This window comes from Dipodomys ordii, unplaced genomic scaffold, assembly GCF_000151885.1.
Source record: "Dipodomys ordii isolate 6190 unplaced genomic scaffold, Dord_2.0 Scaffold19, whole genome shotgun sequence".
In the NCBI taxonomy this organism is placed as follows: Eukaryota; Metazoa; Chordata; class Mammalia; order Rodentia; family Heteromyidae; genus Dipodomys; species Dipodomys ordii.
This window is the reverse complement of record NW_012267235.1, coordinates 12,327,381-12,347,599: the sequence shown is the minus strand read 5'-3', so window position 1 is coordinate 12,347,599 and position 20,219 is coordinate 12,327,381. Positions and strand designations below refer to the sequence as shown.

The 20,219-nt window shown below is 46.3% G+C and overlaps 2 protein-coding genes across 2 annotated transcripts in view; both read right to left on the bottom strand.

Annotated features, from left to right (window-relative positions):
- Positions 1 to 5,842: 5,842 nt before the first annotated feature.
- On the bottom strand, positions 5,843 to 8,537 carry Asgr1 (asialoglycoprotein receptor 1). The gene is made up of 9 exons (XM_013013233.1): positions 8,412 to 8,537; positions 8,105 to 8,187; positions 7,382 to 7,498; positions 7,155 to 7,250; positions 7,004 to 7,075; positions 6,695 to 6,781; positions 6,454 to 6,605; positions 6,272 to 6,378; positions 5,843 to 6,119 (listed from the first exon to the last, which is right to left on the bottom strand). The coding sequence occupies exons 2-9, from the start codon at positions 8,172 to 8,174 to the stop codon at positions 5,963 to 5,965; spliced, it is 858 nt and encodes a 285-aa protein (XP_012868687.1). The 5' UTR covers positions 8,175 to 8,187; positions 8,412 to 8,537; the 3' UTR covers positions 5,843 to 5,962.
- Positions 8,538 to 19,126: 10,589 nt separating this feature from the next.
- Dlg4 (discs, large homolog 4 (Drosophila)) overlaps positions 19,127 to 20,219 on the bottom strand; it is a 32,920-nt gene continuing 31,827 nt past the window's right edge. The window contains exon 20 of the mRNA XM_013013130.1: positions 19,127 to 20,086. Within this exon, the coding sequence (XP_012868584.1) occupies positions 19,980 to 20,086 (107 nt within the window). The 3' untranslated portion in view covers positions 19,127 to 19,979. The remainder of the gene's footprint in view (positions 20,087 to 20,219) is intronic.

Here is a 20,219-nt window from a genome sequence, read left to right as displayed (position 1 = left end):
ACTAATTGGAGATAAGAGTCTCATGGGATTTCCTGCCCAGGCTGGCTTTGAACTGAGATCCTCAGATCTCAGCCTCTAGAGTAGCTAGGATTATAGGTGTGAACCACCAGCACCCATATAAGAAAGACTCTTGTCTCTTTAATTAACCAGTGGCTCAAGTGGTAGAGCACTAGCCTTGAGCAAAAAGCTCATCGAAGGTGCTAAGGCCCTAGGTTCAAGCCCCAGGACTGGGAAGGCAGTCAGGCAGGCAGGCAGGAAGGAAGGAAAGAAGGAAGCCCAATCTAGTGAATTTGTCAATTTATCTGATTTCCCCAAGGGTTTTGTTGTTGTTGTTCCTTTAGTTGTTTATTTCTTTGATTTTTGTTTTTGCTACTGTAGGGGTTTGAACTCCAGCTCTGTGCTTGTTAGGCAGCTGTACCATCACTTGAGACATGCCTCCAGCACTTCCAGTCTTTTTGCAATTAGTTTATTCAAGTCAGGATCCAAAGTCCAAGCAGTGAACTTAGTTACTGTGTCTCTTCCATCTATTTTAAAGTATAAGCATTCCTCCTCTTTCCCCCCCACAACCCCCTCCTTTTTTTTGTCTTAACATTTTTTTTCTCATTGAAAAAAATCAGAAATGGACTGTGCAAAAAAAACATCATCAACCTCGCAGGAGTGATAAACCCATTCTTCAGTGGATATTTCTCTCCCACTGCATTTCCAGTCATTAGAACTCACCAGATTCAGGTTCAAGGTCCTCTGACACAATCATTGCACGAGTCAGGATGTGTCTTTACTATTGCATCACAATAGAAGAGACATATGTCCACAAATGTGGGGGGAGGGACTTTTTTGGTGCCAGTACTTGGGCTTGAACTTGGGGTTTGGGTGCTGTCCCTTAGCTTTTTTCACTCAAGGCTGGTGAACCATTACTTGAGCCATACCTCCACTTCCAGCATTTTGCTGGTTAATTGAAGATAAGAGTCTCTCAGACTTTTCCTGCCTGGGCTGGCTTTGAACCATGGTCTTCAGATCTCAGTTTCCTGGGTAGCTACATTTACAAGCGTGAGCCACCAGCACCTGACTCATCACCTTTTGATTCTTCTTTCTTTCTCTGGATGGACTTTCAGAACTAGTCCAGCTGCCCATGCTTCCTTCTCTGGGAGCATGCCTCATCTCTCTTGGTTAGGACCTCTAGGGCTGTGGGGCTTCAAAGCACACACACGTTGTTCCTGCTAGACCAGAGCTGGAGCTGGAGCCTCCCCTCGGCAGTACAAGGCACACTCTCACCATGGGTATTTTCTTTTTTTGTTGTTGTTATAAGTTTTTTATTGTGAAAATACTGTACAGATGAGTGACAGTTACATGAGCAAGGTAATGAGTACATTTCTTATCAAGCACTTTTACTTCCTCCTTTGTTTTTTCCCCTACCATCCCTGCCCTCCCATCTCCACAACTACACTCCCCCCCACCATGGGTATTTTCTTATTTCCATTTTTTCCCTTCATTCTGGTTACACTCCCAAACTCCTTCCTTCCTAAGCAAACACTTGAATCAGTTTGGCATTTGTTCTTTTTTTTTTTTTTTTTTGGTCCGGTCATGGGGCCTGAACTCTGGGCCTGGGCGCTGTCCCTCAGCTCTTCAGCTCAAGGCTAGCGCTCTACCACTTAAGCGACAGCGCCACTTCCGGCTTTTTCTTTTTTCTTATGTGGTGCTAAGGAATCGAACCCAGGGCTTCATGCATGCAAGGCAAGCACTCTACCACTGAGCCACCTTCCCAGCCCTGGCATTTGTTCTTGAAAATATATAGATCCTGCCGGGCACTCAAGGCTCATGCCTATAATCCTAGCTACTCAGGAGGCTGAGATTTGAGGATTGAGGTCCAAAACCAGTCTAGGCAGAAAAGTCCCCATGAGACTCTTATCTCCAGTTAATCATTCAAAACCTAGAAGTGGTGGTGTTGCTCAAAGGAGTAGAGCACTAGCCTTGAGCAAAAAAGCCCCACAACCAACCAAAAAAATATATATAACCTAACAATGTATAATGATATATATTAACATACTAATGTAATATGTTATATATTGAATATTATAAGTTATATATTGTAATATAATGTGTATTCACCAGGGTACTGGTGGCTCATGCCTATAATCCTAGCTACTCAGGAGGCTGAGATCTGAGGATTGTAGTTTAAAGCCAGCCAGGGTAAGAAAGTCTGTGAGATTCTTACCTCCAATAAACCACTAGAAAACTGGAAGTGGTGCTGTGGCTCAAGTGGTAGAGTGCTAGTCTTGAGTTGAAGAGCTCAGGGACAGTGCCCAGGCCTAGAATTCAAGCCACACACACACACACACAACATTATATATATATATAGTGTATTAGTTAATATAACATATGTGTTATATAATATATTTTATATATTATATATCTTTAAATATTATGTAACGTAATGTGGGTATCAGGTTTTGACTTTGATTGATGTTACTGTGTTGTTGATTGCATTTTGTTTTTTACTTCTCAGCCTACGCTGATTTGAGGCCTATTCCTGGCTGTATACCTAGTAATTTATTTTTTCAGTTTTTGACTGTTGTTGTTGTTGTTTTGTACTGGTACATGTGCTGGGACATGAACTCAGGGCCTGCATGTTGTCCCTTAGCTTTTTTGCACTTGACCATACCTCCAATTGTGGCTTTTTTTTTTTTTTTTGGCTTGTTTTTTCTGACCAGGATGACTTCAGTCTACAATCCTCAGATCTCAGTCTCCTGAGTAGCTGGGATTACAGGCATGCGCCACCAGTGCCTGGTCTATATAGGCATTCTTTTTTTTTTTTTTAATTTGGTCATGGGGCCTGAACTCTGGGCCTGGGCGCTGTCCCTCAGCTCTTCAGCTCAAGGCAAGCGCTCCACCGCTTGAGCCACAGCACCACTTCTGGTTTTCCAGTGGTTTATTGGAGATAAGAGTGTCACGGACTTTCCTGTCCAGGCTGGCTTTGAACCGCTAACCTCAGATCTCAGCCTCCTGAGTAGCTAGGATTACAGGCATGAGCCACCAGTGCCCGGCTCAGCTAGGCATTCTTAATTCTACTAAATACTTACACAATGGCTTCCAATTTACACTCCCATCAGCAATCCATATGGTACTCTTTCTCCCACGTCCTTCCCAGCACTCGCCTTTCTCTATTTTTACTGCGAGTTGGGTAAATGTGAAAAGATGACTCACCAATGTTCACAATTGCATTTCTATAGTTGCTAATGTATACATATCTTCACATGCATATTAGACCCATGCACTCCTTGTTCTAGAAGTTTCCTGTTTCATTTTCTTGTGTGCATAGGAATGGTGGTACTGGTGTTTGAACTCAGGGTCTCACACTCATTTTTGTCTCAAGGCTGACCTTCTACCATTTGAGTTACAACTCCACTTCTGGCTTTATGGTAATTAATTCAAGAGTCCAACAGACTTTCCTGCCTGGGCTGGCTATTTGAAGGTGGTGCCAGTAGCCTGTAATCCTAGCTACTCAGGAGGCTAAGACTTAGAGAAATATGGTTCTAAGACAGAAAAGTCCATAAGACTCCATCTCTAAAAAAAAACAGCCAAAAGCCTGGATGAAGGCAAGGCCCTGAGTTCAAATCCTAGTACTATCCAAAAGAAATGAGTGAAGGACTGGTTATTCTGTAATTGATGAATACAATATACTAAATATGTCCATTTGATCATGATGATTCAATATAGGGTTCAAAACATCTATATCCATAAGGCTTTTTGTTGGCTTGATGGTTATACAACCTTTTCTATTTAAAAAGGAGTAAATTGGACTACCTTTACCTTGCATTTAAAAATGTTTAGTTTTATATGTTTTGTGGCTATGCTAGTCAGTATACATATATTAACTATTGGTGTACCTTCCTGTTGAATTGAAATTTTTATCATTGGCAAGTGATCCTCTTTAATAGCATTTTATTATAAAGTATATTTTATATAATTTATCTACTGAATACATACTTTTCCTTTTAATCAGTTCCAGGTATGCAGAGGTCTCTCCTCTTCCGCTGAAACCTCCCTACAGCTCATCACAGGCAACAAATGCAAACTTGCTTTTTCTTAGGTTCTTGTTCTGGATTGGTTTTTTTGTGTTGTTGTGTTTGGGTTTTTTTGGTCAATCCTGGGGCTTGCACTCAAGGCCTAGGCACTGTCCCCGAGCCTCTCTGTGCTCAAGGTTAGCACTCTTACCAGTTGAGCTACAGCGCCACTTCTGGCTTTGTCTGTGTATGTGGTACTGAGGAATCAAACCCAGGGCTTCATGCATGCTAGGCAAGCGCTCTACCACTAAGTCACATTCCCAGCCCATGGGTTGGTCTTTTCTTTCCCGGTCTACTTTCCTATATTCCTTTTTTTCTTTTCTTTTGTTGGTCATGGGGCTTGAACTCTGGGTCTGGGCACTGTCCCTCAGCTCTTCAGCTCAAGGCAAGCACTCTACCACTTGAGCTACAGCACCACTTCTGGTTTTCTGGTGGTTTATTGGAGATAAGAGTCTTACAGACTTTCCTGCCTCAGATCTCAGCCTCCTGAGAAGCTAGGATTACAGGTATGAGCCACCAACACCCAGCCCTGTCTATATTCCTTTAGAATACTTATTTCCTTCCATTTTCCTGTTTGGAAGTTTAGAAGTTACAACCTCTACTACTAAGGAATTTACCCAAGGAAATACAACAATGGTAATGGTAAATAAAAAACATTGCGTTTACTTTCCTATTAGGTCTATCTATCTGTCAGAGAGAGATGTAAACTTTTTTCCTGATGCTGTTGGGCTGGAGTATGGAGTGGATCATTATCTGTATTTTTATTTTCTTTTTTACGAGTCAGTCCTGGGGTTTGACCTCAGGGTTTTGCACTCTGCCTTGGCTTTTTCACTAAAGGCTGGCAGTCTAGCATTTGAGTCACACTTCCAGTCTAGTTTTTTTTTTAGGCTGGTTAATTAGGGATAAGAGTCTCACAGACTTTTCTGCCAGAGGTGGCTGATCCTCAGATCTCAGCTTCCTGTGTAGCTAGGATTGCAGATGTAAGACACCAGCACCTGACTACATTTTTCTAATTTTCTAAGAAGGATGGTGAGAAAATTATATGTTGATACAGCTCCCAGGATGGACTACCATATTCATTTTTCTAACTGCTTTAGCCTGATAAGAGTATGGCTCCGTTTTGTAATCAGTTTGGATTTTATTAAGGAGAAAATATTTTCTCTACTTCTATGAATAATTCCAGAAGCATCTGTGAACCTTGACTGGTCAGTTCTTGCTCCCCTCCCCGGTTGTTGATGCTATTCCCATGGGTGTTTCTCCTCTTCGTCCTTTTTGTGCTGTGTGTTTGGTGACTCTGGGTTGTGGACTCCCACTATTTGTCACCTGTCTTTGCCTGTGGTTTCTGTTTACTATGATAACAGTGACTGTCATTCAAGGTTTTTGAAGCATTTAGAAAATTGGGAGGGTTCAGCTGGGGGCTAAAAGGGTTGGGGCGTGGGGTAGGGGATCATCAGTAACGAAACTGTTTTACAACTGAGACTCAGAAAAGATTAACTTTTCCCTGTCATAGATTATAAACAACAAAGCCAGGCTCCTAGCCAAAGCTCTGGCTCAAAGCTCTGGTGGCAGCCTGGCTCTCCCAAGGCTTTCAAATGTCAGTGGACCCCTTCCCTGACTCCTAATCCCAATGACCAGACAACTCCGAGTGTGGACATACATTTTCGCTCTCTTTTTAACCTTAGAAAAAGTTGACAATAATAAGTTGCACACTGCCCCAAGTGTCCTGCGTTTCCATCTCCCCCATCAGAAATCACCCGCCCTCCTCACATACCATTCTTTCCCTTTCCCCTTTCTTGTTCTGGAGGAAAATCAAGAGTGTAGAGACTGCCAGATTGGAGGAATCTCAATCCTAACCTTCAGCTGCTCAAGACAGTGAGGAAATAAATTAGAGAAGAACGTTCCTAGCTGTCCTTGTCCAGCTTTGTCTCACAGACCCAGCGGTAGGGCCTCTGGCAGACGTCATCATTCCAGCGACCATCGGCAGTAAAATGGGCACAGTCCTCGCCGCCTCCCAGCCCGTGGCCGTACCAGTTATCTGGCTGCTCTGGTCTCCAGTTTCTGTAGACAGGAGACAGCCATGTGCTCCAGTAGGCCAGTCTTTTAACCAGGTCCCCAGGAGCCCCACCAGCCCTGGGGCCATAGGTTTGGGAAAGGGGGGGAGGGTGATCCCAGGCAAAGGGAGCCAGCTGTGGGAAGATGCACACACTCACATGAAGCCAGTATCATAGGTAGTCCCATCCACCCATCTCCAGGGGCCATTTTGATCAGTTAGACCCATCCAGGTGTTTATAGGACCAGTATGGTGCTGAACAAATTGCTGAGGAGAGAAGAGAGGGTGGTGATCTCTCCCTTCTACCAGCTAGACTCCCAGATGAGCCCCTTGGGGCCTCACCTGCTCCTCCTTAGAGTTCACCACCACCAGGTGGGCATTCTCCAGCTGGCAATACTTGTCAGCCTCCGGCCAGGGTTTCCCAGAGTTGGAGAACCAGTAGCAGCTGTCTTCATACGCCACCCAGTTAATGGGGCAGCAGGACTTCGCCGAGCCTGTGTGGAGAAATGGAGGGTGAAGGGCTGAGGCATTGCTTGCAGGAGAATGTGGGTAGGAAAGTGGAACTGCTCCCCCTCCCCCTCACCATTGCCCTGCAGCCCAGCCAACTGACAGTTCAAACTTCGCAGGTCAGACACAAACTGCTTCACGTGGACCAGCAAGCTGATATGATCTGGGTAGACAGAGGGTAGAAGGAAGAGAGTGGGAGAGGGAAATGAGGTCAGTGTAAACATGAGGAGAGACTCTTGCACTTCCCTGATCAAACCAAACACAGATGCTCTCTGTTATCTCTGTGTATCTCTGTCTCTGTGGCTCTGTCTATCTGTCTCTGTGGCTCTATCTGTATCTGTAGGGCTCTCTCTCTCTCTCTCTCCTCCCTCCTTCTCCCCCTCACCTTCTCTCAGGTTTTGCTGCTCTTTCTCCATCTGGGATTCCAGCGACTTCATCTTTCTTCCCACATTGCCTCCTAGGGGAGAAACTCATTCAGTGTCCAGACATCCCTAACCACCCCTCAGCCCCAGGGACCCAGTTTCCAAGCCCCTCACCCTGGGTGCTCAGGGTCTTGAACTCAGCCTCAATGCTCACGGTGAAGTTGCTGAAGATTGCCCTCAGGGACAGCAGCTCCCCTTGCATCTGAGAATCTGTGGAGGAGAGAGTGTAGGTGGAACAAAATGGTGGCATCCACCATGGCGCTCGTCCCTCCCCTCACCAGCATTCCCCACGCTCCCCCATCCAGAGTTCTCCCTTCTCTGCCCACTCTTGGCACACCCACTTTGGGATCCGATCACACAGACCACCACCAGCAGCAGGAGGCTGAGGCCCAAGGAGAGGAGGAAAAGACGGGGTCCAGAGCAAAGACGCTGCAACCGGGGCTTGGAAGGAAGAGGCCCTGCAAAGAGAGGGTGTCAGAGGTCAGAGAAACAGGGAGCCAGATGTAGCCAGATTCTAGAAGGAGAGCAGGCTAAGAATCTCTAGGCGACTGGGAGGAAGCCTTTAGCTTAAGAAATCTGGCCAGCAGGTAACCTGTAAGGCCAGAAGCAACATGACCTGGGAATGGAAAAGGGGTGCAAAGCTTTGACCAGCTCCAGCACAACAGAGGTCCTGTGTCTTTGCTGACACCTAGTGGTATAATTTTGTCACTGCAACTTATGAATCTCCTCTCAGCGGTCAGCAGGGAGCCACTGCTCCAACCATGAAAGTAGAGTAGAGGTTTCTTCCTCTCTCCATGAATTCTACCCACCGTTGGCTGCATGCAGGAAGAACAGGCATATTCCTCACATTCTTTCTCCTTCCCTTAAAATTCCCGAGTATCAACACACACACAAACACACACACACACAGACTTCACTCTAGGAACTACTGAGCCACCATTTTCTGTGAGAATGAGGCAGAGAGCCAGGAATAGAGCCAAGGGTTCTGGAAAGGGGTCCAGGAGCTGAAGCTTAAGGGTGAAAGCCACCAAATCTGGCCTTGTACATGGAGAGGCATCCCTCACCTCTCCGCAGCTGATGGTGGTCATTGTCCTCATTGTCCAGGTGCTGGAGATCTTGATATTCCTTCGTCATGATAGGGCTGGTGCTGGAAGGTGTGTGAGATGCCGGTCCCTTTTCCTATCCAGCTGGGTTACCTCCACACTACGACCCCACCGAGATCCTTTCTCTCTCCTCCATCTCCTCCCAAACCTCACACCTACCATCCACCCTCTGCCATTTCCCACCCTTCCCCTCCCCTCCCCCACAGAGCCCCTCATCCCTCCCTCAGTGGTCCCCCACACTCTCAGCCTTTCTCCCCATTTTACTTACTGAAGATCTGGAGATCTGACTCTCAGGCCCCTCAATTTTGTGTGCCGATTCCAGGCTTAAGGAGGGGGCTGAAAGCAAGAGGGAAGGGAAGAGACCGGGTCCATATGAGGGCCCTGTGTGTCTGGGTATCTGAGCATGTAGACCCTGGCATCTCCAGGGTTTGGGACTTTGGACAGTAAACAGAGGTGGAAATGGATTTGGAACTTGAGGGATATGTGTGGGTGGGAGTGGGGGATGGGTTACTCTGCCCTCCTCCTCCCCAGGGAGGAGTCATTCCCAGGTCTTCACACACATGCACACGCATGCGCACAAGCACACAGAGTTACCTTATTCCTCATTGCAGAATTTGGGAGGGGGAGCTAGACCCAAAGGGATGAGGAGTCTTTCCTCTCTGTCCCTCTCTCTCTTTGATTTCCTCCTCTAAATTTCCCAGAATTGTTTCTCCTAATAGTCTGGATCAAAGGTAGCAACAAGTTGCCTGCTTGTTCCCAGTCCTGGGCTGTGATCCTGGCATCGGGGTAAAGTCACAGGCCTCAGCTTTCTGTAGGCTCACCTGCCAGCAGTTCAGACTTAACTTGACCCACTCACTCTGGCTCAGTCCTCCAAGCATTGGGAGGAGGGCAGGGAGGATCTCCCTTGGGATTGAGGATTCTCTACTTCACTCCAGTTGTCACAATGCAATCCTTTCTGCAGGTGAGCAACCTGAGCCCACCACACCTGGTGTTATTCTCTGAGTTTCCAGGTAAGAATGCACCTTGCCATAAAACAGATACTTATCCTTGAAACAAAGAAACACCCTGCTATCTGCATTTGGGGGCATCCTGTCAAACAGTTGTTAATCCTTGCATGAGAAATGCATTCTTCAGGAAAGAATGCATTCAGTTGTCTCTCTTTGAAGCAAAGATGGCATTTCTTTTTTTTTGGTGGGGGGGGGTCCGGTCGTGGGGCCTGAACTCTAGGCCTGGGTGCTGTCCCTCAGCTCTTCAGCTCAAGGCTAGCACTCTACCACTTGAGCCACAGCACAACTTTTGGCTTTTTCTGCTTATGTGATGCTGAGGAATTGAACTCAGAGCCTCATGTATGCAAGGCAAGCGCTGTACCACTGAGCCACCTTCCCAGCCCCTCAAAGATGGCATTTCTAAGTTTTTAAATACCATATTTTTGAGTTGCCTTCACCAGGCCTCAGTTTCCTTAAGTTATCCTGTTAATTCAGAGAATAACACCAGGTGTGGTTACAGCAAAGAGAAGCACCTAGCTTTGTATAACTTAAAGCCAGACCCTTTGCCTTTACCCTATAAATACCCAACAGCCCAAGAAGTTGTGTGTCTCTGGGTGTCTCCCTCCCTCTCCCTCTCCCTTCCCCTCTCCCTCCCCCTTCTCTCTCTCTCTCTCTCTCTGTTGTGTGTGCATGTGCATGGCTGTATCTGTGTGTCTGTCCCTATGAGAGCACCCACACTCTACTAGAGTGTGCCCCTGTCCTTCTGTTTGTCTGCTTTTTTGTCTGTCTGCTTGCCTTCTTGTTTACTTACTCAATAAAGCTCTGCCAAGTTTTCTAACCATTGTGACTTGTCCAGAAATTCTTATTCTGCAATCAAAGTCAAGGACCCTAAAGGTTCCTATTATATTTAAAGGAAAGTTTCACTAAACCTTACTTCCATCTGGTGTCACCCTCATTTGTCTATGTCCTAAAAACCCTTGTGCTGTTGACATGCACTGGGCCTGCTGCCAGTGATTTTGGTGATAATTGGGCCTGCTCATTTAACACTGTCTGATGTTATCACTTAGAATCTGGTTTGTTCAGGCAAATGAAACTATGCTGATTTAGCAAGAACAGTGGTTTACCCTCAGAACAAGTTCTAGCAGGAAGCTAGCTAAAGAGGGTTTTGGAGTGTTCATCTGGATGCTGACTATCCGTTGTATTGAGCTTTAAAGCTACAGAAAGCTGTTTGGCACTGGTGGCTCATGTCTAGGTGCTCAGGAAGCTAAGATCCTAGGATTGCTGTTCAAAGCCAGCTCAGGCAGGAAGGACTGTGAGACTCTTCTCTCCAGTTACCCACCAAAAAGCTGGAAGTGGAGCTGTGACTCAAGTGACAGAATGCTAAACTTAAGTGGAAAAGGCCAAGCAAGAGTACAAGGCTCAGAGTTTTCAAGCCCCAGTACCACTACAAGAAAAAAAAAGGAAAAAACAAAAACAAAAAAAGAAGAGGGGCTGGGAAGGTGGCTCAGTGTAGAGCGCTTGCCTTGCATGCTTGAGGCCCTTGGTTCGATTCCTCAGCACCACATAAGCAAAAAGAAAAAAAGCCGGAAGTAGCACTGTGGCTCAAGTGGTAGAGTGCTAGCCTTGAGCTGAAGAGCTGAGGGACAGCGCCCTGGCCCAGAGTTCAGGCCCCACAACTGGACCCAAAAGAAAAAGAAAAGAAAGGAAGGAAGGAAGGAAGGGAGGGAGGGAGGGAGGGAGGGAGGGAGGGAAAGGAAGGAAAGAAGGAAAAGAAAGAAAGAAAAAGAAAAGGAAGGAAGGAAAAGAAAGAAAGCTTGGGCATAGTGGTAGAATACTTGCCTAGCATTCATGAAGCCCTGGGTTCAATTCCTCAGTACCACACAAACAAAAAGCTGGAAGTGGTCCTGTGGCTCGAGTGGTAGAGTGCTAGCCTTGAGTAAAAGAAGCTCAGGCCCTGAGTTTAAGCTCCAGGACTGGCAAAAAAAAAAAAAAGCCTTGTAGAAAGCTGTAAACATGATCTGATGATCTGTGTATCTTTCTATTGCAGGATGTCCTGAAGGAAGACATCTTAAAATCTGATTTCTATCCTATAACCATGTTCAGAAATTTTATTAGGGAATAGTGCTTGGATCAGAACCCATATGTATATACAGCTCTTTATATTTTTTCATCCTTTTTTTTTCTTGTCAGTCATGGGGCTTGAACTTTGGGCCTGGGCGCTGTCCCTCAGCAATTCAGCTCAAGACTAGAACTCTACCACTTGAGCCACAGTGCCACTTCTGGTTTTCTGAGTTGTTTATTGGAGATCAGAGTTTCACGGACTTTCCTTCCCGGGCTGGCTTAGAACCATAATCCTCAGATCTCAGCCTCCTGAGTAGCTAGGATTACAGGCGTGAGCCATGGGCACTCAGCTTCATCCATTATATTTGGAAAAGGGCTATGACTTACAATGTACATAACAGATAAGTATAGTTGCACATGTGAATTAGTGATCTCCTGCTACAAAATAAGTACCTTACAACCTAGAACCTTAAACAAGATCTTCTCACCCAGTTTCCCCGATGCCAGAATGCAGCTTTAACCATGGGTTCTGGCCCAGGATCTCTTGCAAAGGTACAACCGAGATGTCAATCAATGGCACATTCATGTGAAGATGTGACCCAGATTGGAAGATCACATTCCAAGTAACCAAGTCACAGGTTGAACAACTTAGTGGTAGCTGTTGGCAGGATGCCCCAGGACTGCTTGAGTATCCTCCCAGAGTGAGTGACTGAGAACATGATTCCTTCTATGGTCTAGCCTTAGAAGTAACCATCATTTCTTCACTGTGCTGTCAGGTCATTCCTACTCACTGTGGGAGGAATCACTCAAAGGTGCAAATCCCAGGATGGGAAGCTAGTTGGGGCCATCTTAAAGGATGGGCAAGTGTCTGCTTGGGGAATACATGCTAGAAACATTTGACTTTGGGGGATGCATGATCAAACCATAGGCTAGGAGGGCCATGGAGAGTTGCAGAGGGCTGAAGACGTAGCTCCATGGTAAGGTGCATACCTAACACATGCAAGGTCCTGAGTTTGATCCCAGTACCACAGACACAAAAAAGTCACAGGTAGCTGGACAGCAGTGGCTCACGCCTGTAAATCTTAGCTACTCAGGAGGCTGAGATCTGAGGATCACGGTTCAAAGCCACCCTGCACAGAAAAGTCCATGAGACTCTTATCTCCAATTAACCACCAGAAAACTGGAAGTGGTGCTGTGGTTCAAGTGGTAGAGTGTTAGCCTTGAGCTGAAGAGCTGATGGGCAGCACCCAGGCCCAGAGTTCAAGCCCCAGAACTGAAAAAAAAAAAGTTGCAGGCAGGTGAGGAATAACTTGCCCTTGATGTGGAAGCTGAGTCAAAGGAGGTCAGCCACAGGTAAGGAAAGCAATCTGGAGGTGGTTAATCCCAGTGAGAAGCTATGACCTTGAGGCCAGACAGGAAGAGACCACATGACAACTTCATCAAGAGAATCGAATGGGCCTGGTGGATATAAATGTGCATGAGATAGGGAAAAGAAGGAAGGAGAGCAGCCAGTGTACCTGACCAGGGTCCAGAAGACTACTGGAAGCTAGGTACTAGAGCCTCACTGTTATCCTAGCTACTCTAGAGGATGAGAGCTGAAGACTGAGGAGTCAGCCAGGCTTATCTCCAATTAACCACCAGAAAACCAGAAGTGGCGCTGTGGCTCAAAGTGGTAGAGCACTAGCCTTGAACAGAAGAGCTTAGGAATAGCACCCAGGCCCCAAGCTCAAGCCCCACAAGAAAGAAAGAAACAAAGAAAAAATGGAAGGAAGGGAGGAAGGAAGGAAGTAAGGAAGGAAGGAAGGAAGGAAATCTTATTGAGAACCCAGGCACCAGTGGCTCATGTCTATACTCCTAGCTACTCAGGAGACTGAGATCTGAGATGGTGGTTTAAAGCCACCCTGGACAGAAAAGTCTCTGTGACTCTTTATTTCCATTTACCACTCAAAAACCAGAAGTGACATTGTGGATCAAAGTGGTAGAGCACTAGCCTTGAGCAAAAAAGAGCTGAGGGACAGGGCCCAGGCCCTAAGTTCAAGCCCCGTGACCAAAAAAAAAAAAAGCCTGTGAGACTCTTCTCTCCAGTTAAACAACAAAAAACAGAAGTGGAGGTTTGGTTCAAGTGCTAGAGTACCAGCCTTGTGGGAAAAAGGCAGGCAAAATTGCAAGGCCTTGAGTTCAAGCTCTTCCCTCCCTCTTAAAAAAATAAGGGGCTGGGAAGGTGGCTCAGTGGTAGAGTGCCTGCCTTGCATGCATGAGGCCCTGGGTTTGATTCCTCAGCACCACATAAGAAAAAAGAAAAAAGCCGGAAGTGGCGCTATGGCTCAAGTGGTAGAGCGCTAGCCTTGAGCTGAAGAGCTGAGGGACAGCGCCCAGGCCCAGAGTTCAGGCCCCACGACCAGACAAAAAAAAAAAAAAAAGTCTATTGGAGTCCACAGAGGTTTCTGTATTGTAAATCCTAAAGGCAGAATCTTAGATATGGACTAGTATGTAGCTCAGTGGCAAAGCACTTGCCTAGCAAGTACAATGTCCTGGGTTCAATCCCCAGTACCTAAAAATAAAAGACCAGAAAAAAAAAATATATATATATGTGTGTATGTATATATACAATTTTAAAAAACCAAACCAGTGCCCTGGAACAAGGCCTAGTCAATGAGGGGGTGGAGTGGAAAGAAAGCAACAAATAATTGATTACATTAACCCATTTTAATGTAATTGAATGGACTATTAGGAAGTAGTTACAAAAAGATCACTGGGGACATGCCTTTGCGAGGTCTCTCTTATCTCTGATCCCTGCATCACTCTGTGGAATGGTCCTGAGATTCATATCTCCTATAAACCACTAGAAAACCTGGAAGTGGAGCTGTGGCTCAAGCAGTAAAGCACTCACCTTGAGCTGAAGAGTTCAAGGACAGTGCCCAGGCCCAGAGTTCAAGCCCCACTACCAACAAAAAAAAAAGAGAGAGAGGAAGGGGGGAGAAGATGGAGAGAGAAAGGGAAAGAAAAAAGAGAGAGAAGAGGAGAGAAAAAGGAGGTTATTTTTCAGCCTGAAAGGCCTAAGCTACTGAAAAGCAGAAAAGGAGCTGGCAGAAAACAAGCATGGGTGCTGAGAATGGGTATGAGTATGCCAAAAAAGATTCCCCAGGAGGAAGTTGGGGGCAGGAGGGCAAAAGGTTGAAATCCCTTATTAGACAGAGCTGTGCTCATCTTGTCTTCATCTGGAAAATGAGTTTAATGCCAACCTCACAGAGTCCTTGTTAAGGTTAATGGGATGGTTAGTAAAAAGCAGTCACAGCCTGTGAGCCAGTGGCCCACACCTGTCATCCTAGCTACTCAGGAGGCTGAGATCTGAGTATCACGGTTCAAAGCCAGCCCAGGCAAGAAAGTCTGTGAAACTCATTTTCAGTTAATCACCAGAAACCAGAAGTGGCACTGTGGCTCAGAGTGATACAGAACTAGCCTTGAGTGAAAAGGTCAGAAACAATGCTTAGGCAGTGAGTTCAAGCCCCACGACAAAAAAAAAAAAAAAAAAAAAAGCAGTTAGCACTGTGTCTGCATAAACTAAAATGCTCAACATATGTTGCCTATTTTTATTTTATCTTTGGCAGTGATAGGATTTGAATTACAGGCCTTGCACTTGCTAGGCAAGCACTCTATAGTTAAGGCATATCTTAAGCCTTTTTGAGGTAGAATTGTCTCTTTTCGAGGTAGAGTCTTACTTTATGCCCAGGCCAGACTGCAATCCCCCTACTTCAGCTACCCTGTGCCACTGGGGATGAACAAACACATGCCACCAAGCACAGCCTTTGGTTAAGATGGAGTCTCACAGCCTGTGCCAGTGGCTCATGCCTGTCATCCTAACTACTCAGGAGGCTGAAATCTGAGGATCACAGTTCAAAGCCAGCCCAGGCAGGAAAGTCTATGAGACTCTTATCTCTAATTAACCACCAGAACACAGGAAGTGGTGCTGTGGCTCAAGTGATAGAGTACTTGCCTTGAGCTGAAGAGCTTAGGGACAGTGCCCAGGCCCAGAGTTCAAGCCCCAGGACCAAAAAAAAAAAAAGATGGCTTTCCAAGAAGTTATGATTCCAGGTCTGAGCCACCATGTACGTCTCGTTTTATTTTTTTTGGGGGGGGGCGGGTCGTGGGGCCTGAACTCTGGGCCTGGACAATGTCCCTCAGCTCTTCTTCTCAAGGCTAGTACTCTACCACTTGAGCCACAGCACCACTTCCAGCTTTTTTCTTTTTGCTTATGTGATGCTGAGGAATCGAACCCAGCCCTTGTTTTATTTTTATTCTCACTCAACAAAACAGCCAAGAATTGAGTTAGACTTTATGGCCTTTTCAGGTGTGCGGGGACATAGGGTCTGGGATCCCGATAGCATAAAATGTCTCTCTGTGCACCCCAGATGATGTTGAGCTATGTCTCTGGGGCAGAGCTGGAGCGCTGGGAGGGGATTCAAATCAAACAACCCCTTCCTTTCCACAGAAGACAAGTCTTGTATTCTAAGCTGCCTCTTGGAGCGCTTCCAACATCATGTGTAGAGAGAATGCACTTGGAGGCCGAGATCTGAAAATCACACTTAAAGCCAGCCTGGGTAGACAGATTTGTAAGACTTTTATCTCCAAAACTAGCAGAAAGCCAGAAGTAAAGGTATGGCAGAAAAACAAACAAACAAAACAACACAGGAGTACGAGGCCCTGAGTTCAAGCCCTAATATCGGCAGGCACACAGAAAATGTGACTCAGCACTGGCTTTTCTGAAGAGGTGGCCTACGCATTCCTATAACTAGGGACTTGTAAATAGATGAAGCAGGAGAGGTCTGGGCTGGAGGGATCAGCACCAGGAAATAGAAGCTGGGGAAGACAGGCTCCAGGGCCTGGAAGGATGAGATAGTAGGGGCATGGACAGTCTTAACTGACCCAACCACCCTGTGACCACCCTGCAAGGTGTTCTGCATCTCATGTCTCATCTCAGTGGGGCTGAGGCATCTGTGTGCTCTGCCTTAACAGGATCTTTCTCATCCCCAAATCCCCTTTCTCCGCCCCTGGCACGTCTCAGTCAAGGCACAGCTGGGATTCTGATTCACAACATTCTCAATGCCTCTTTCCTACTTTTAGAAGGTAACAATTTAGGAGGAGTTAAAACTCCAAATGTTGACTTTCAGGTTTTCCCAATGACTGGAAAGCACCCAGTAACAGTCCTTATAACCATTTCCCATAGTGTGCCAGACACAGCCCTGAAGGCTTTATAAAGTCTTCTTCGTTGCTCTCAAAAATCCAGCGAGATAGGCAGTTACTATAATCTTTTTTTTTCTTTCTTTTTTTATTTATGCCAGTACTGGAGCTTGAACTCAAGACCTCACACTCTCACTTGGTTTTTGGCTCAAGGTTAAGCACTCTGCTGTTTGAGCCACATCTCCACTTCTGGCTTTTTGCTGATTATTTTGAGAGGCGTCTCTCAGATGTCGTTTTAGGCTGGCTTGGAACCTGTGATCTTCAGATCTCAGCCTCCTGAGTAGCTAGGATTCCAGCAGCTGGTGTCTAGGTAACTTTTTGAAAGGGAGGGAGGGAGGGAGGGAGGGAGGAAGGAAAGAAGGAAGGAAGGAAGGAAGGAAGGAAGGAAGGAAGGAAGGAAGGAAGGGACTTCTTTAGTCACACTGTGTAAATGAGACATGGACACATGCCAACCAGTCACTTTATTCACTTAATGGCACTCATCATTTCAAATTATCTATATTCATCTGTTTCCTGTCACATTCTCTGAGAACAGAGATCCTTGCCTTCCCTGGTATTTAAAATACTCTCTGGCACCAAGTGAGATCCAAAGAAGGATTTACTGAAATATATGAAGGGACTCAGGAAAAGAGGAGTCCAGGATTCTGCCAACTAAAGGAGCTACCTCTGGAGAGACTAGGGGAGAGTTCTCTCATAAACTTGGGCTGATCCATCCCACATAGTTATGGCAAGAACAGGGAACAAAGTGGGAAGGAAATTTTTTTAACTGCACATATTTCTAGATTTGAATATTTGTCAGGTACATAGATTACTTTTATAATTTAAAAATAAAGCATACAGAATTAGGTAATTCTACCCCCTCTAACTCCTTAGGCCCAGACCCACTACCTATTATGTCTTCTAGGTTTCTCCCTGCAGCACAGTAGAAGATATTAGCACAGCCTCATTCCACAGAATAAGCTACGAGGAGCATTTGAAAACATTCTAAAGCAATGCAAAATATCAGAATTACCTGGGGTGCGCCTCTGAGATTCCCAACCCCAGAGCCAGATGTTGTGGGCTGGACAGAGAGCTGCATAGAAAATTCTTCCCAGCCATCCCAGCCAGCAGAGAATGACTGGCTTAAGAAACTCCTCAGGGATTTCTGCTTTGACTCTTGGACCTGTTGTTTTTGGTTTGTGCCAGTAGTAGGGCTTGAACTCAGAGCTTCATGCTCTCACTTGGCTTTTTCACTCAAAAAGTAGCATTCACCACTTGAGCCACACTCTCCATCTCCAGCTTTTTTGCTGATGAATTAAAGCTTAGAGTCTCATGGACTTTTCTGTACTGGCTGGCTTTGAACTGTGATTCTCAGATCTTAGCCTCCTGAATAGCTAGGATTACAGGCATGAACGACTAGACTTGGGTCTGTTTTTGTGGGGTTTTGGGGTTTTTTTTGGGGGGGGTCCAGACGTGGGGCCTGAACTCTGGGCCTGGGCACTGTCCCTCAGCTCTTCAGCTCAAGACTAGCGTTCTACCACTTGAGCCACAGCATCACTCCCGGCTTTTTTCTTGTTTATGTGGTGCTGAGGAATCGAACCCAGGGCCTCATGCATGCAAGGCAAGCGCTCTACCACTGAGCCACCTTCCCAGCCCTTGGGCCTGTTTTGAAACCAGGGAATTAATGCCTTCCTCAGAATCACTGCCCCAGTGTGTTTTGCAACTCTCACTCACTTTTGCTCAGGGTTGGTTACAAAACTACTTTTGTAACCGTTCCAGATTTAACTACAATACTTAGGGCTCTCCACCCCAGCCTTCCCCACTGGGGCATCTGTCAGTCAGCTGGTCAAGGGGGTAGTATCATAGCTACAAGCAGCAATTGGCCTAGCACAGCTGACAACTTCATAGTGGGAGCTTCTCAATCCCAGAAACAGCAGCCAAGATGAGATGCACTTTTCCATACAGCAGCAATCGGAGACACTTCAGTAAGAATGTAGGGCCAGAAAAAATGTGATACCACAGAAGCAGAGTTCTTCTTATAATAAGGAACTGGGTACTGGGCCATTTCCCTTTTTGACCTACCTACCAGGAAACCCAGGGATACTTATTTACTCTTAGAGCTAGTGCATTCATTTGTATATCTATCTTGGTTATCAAATTTCTACTTTCCTACCCTAGGTGGCAAGAGCAGTAGGCCTAGACAGTGCCACTGGATATTTAGTATTTTATTATACAGCAAGATATGTGTTTGATGATGTAGCCTATCTATGGGCTAAAGTGTATTGTGAATACATTTACAGTAGCCCAGGATAAGCCATGATGTGTGCGGTAGGCCAGGTGTATTAAATGCAGTTTTCACTTAAGATATTTTCAACTTATGATGAGTTTTCATGGATTTCAGAGGAGCTCACTGTAAGATGAAAAACTTCTGTATTTCCTTAAATGACTAATGTACTGTCCACCAGGTTGAGATAGCCCAGGGCAGAGATGCAGGCTGGATTATTTGCAGGACCTAATGCAAAGGTATCAGTGCCCTTGGATGAAGCTCCAGCTCTTCCTGACTTGCTGGCTCCCCCAGGGACCCTTATTCAAGCCACCCTTTTCTCCCTGGGTTGGAGTGAAGAAAAACCTCAACTTACTATACCCATCAAACCCTAGGCCCCACACTACCTCCTTCCACACTCAGGTCCCAAATAACCAGGCCACACACTGAATTTCAAGTATCTGTCTCTTCCTTTCACTCTCTCAAAAGAAAAAAATAAATAAATTGCAGAAGGCGGCAGCATTTCCAGTCTTCCCCTGGCTCCCAGACACCCGACCCCTGACCCCAGCCCTCCCACCTCCCTCCCACTTCCCCAGTCCCTAGACCCATCCCTCCCCTTTCCCAAAGAAAAAAGAAAAAAGTAAAAAGAAAAAAAAAATCCCAGGAAAAAAAAAAAAGCCACAGTTAGACCTTCCACTCATGCAAACCGGCAAAGAAAAAAGGTGGGGGGCAGGGGGGGGCATGTGGAAGGCAGGGAACCCACAGAAGGACCCCTTACTTCTCCCTCCAAAAACCACCTTTGAGAAGGAAAAAAAATGGAGAAAATAAATGAGAACTCAAGGGACGTGGGGAATTATGATGGGGGAGGGGCAGGGATGACCCCAGACCCTGCCTCAGGGGAGCGCAGAGGCCTGGGGCTCTGCATCCCTATTGAGGGTGTTCCTTGAGAGGACCCCCGACTTCTGGAATGTGTATGGGAGAAGATGGGGGAGGCAGCAGCCCCCAGTGGGTCTGTGTGTGCATTGGGAGAGGGCAGGGGGTGGGGTTCTAAGGAGCAAGGGCTTGAAGCCAGGAGCCCTGCTCCCCCACCCAGACCCCAGGTTCCTGGGGTTCAGGAGCCCAGTTCTGGGGTGCAGGGATACATGCAGAGGAGTGTCCCCCCCTCCAATAGGCTGGATCCAGTTAGAAAGGAAATAAATAAGAAGGAATGGGAGGGAGACTGGGGATGTATAGGGCTTGGGCAATTCAGTCCAGACCAAGGGCCCAGGCGATGGAGGCAGGGCGAGTCCAGGCCAAGCCAGGGCAGGAATCAGAGTCTCTCTCGGGCTGGAACCCAGATGTAGGGGCCTGAGAGGTCCTCGATGACACGCTTCACCTTGTGGTAAATCTCCTCAAAGCTGTCACCCTCCACGATGGCTAGGAGTGAATGCAACCGAGAGTTAGGCCAATGGTCCAAGGTTGTTTAACCAAAGGAAGGGGAGGAGCCCAGAGGAAGAAGTACCTTATTTTATATATATATATATATATTTTTTTTTTTTTTTTTTTTTTT

Excerpts from the sequence above, each read along its gene's own strand:
- Asgr1 (XM_013013233.1), bottom strand. The coding sequence starts at position 8,174 with ATGACGAAGGAATATCAAGATCTCCAGCACCTGGACAATGAGGACAAT. Across the intron at positions 7,076-7,154 it reads CAAGACCCTGAGCACCCAGG|GAGGCAATGTGGGAAGAAAG; the intron begins GTGAGGGGCTTG and ends TTTCTCCCCTAG. Across the intron at positions 6,379-6,453 it reads TGAACTCTAAGGAGGAGCAG|CAATTTGTTCAGCACCATAC; the intron begins GTGAGGCCCCAA and ends TTCTCTCCTCAG.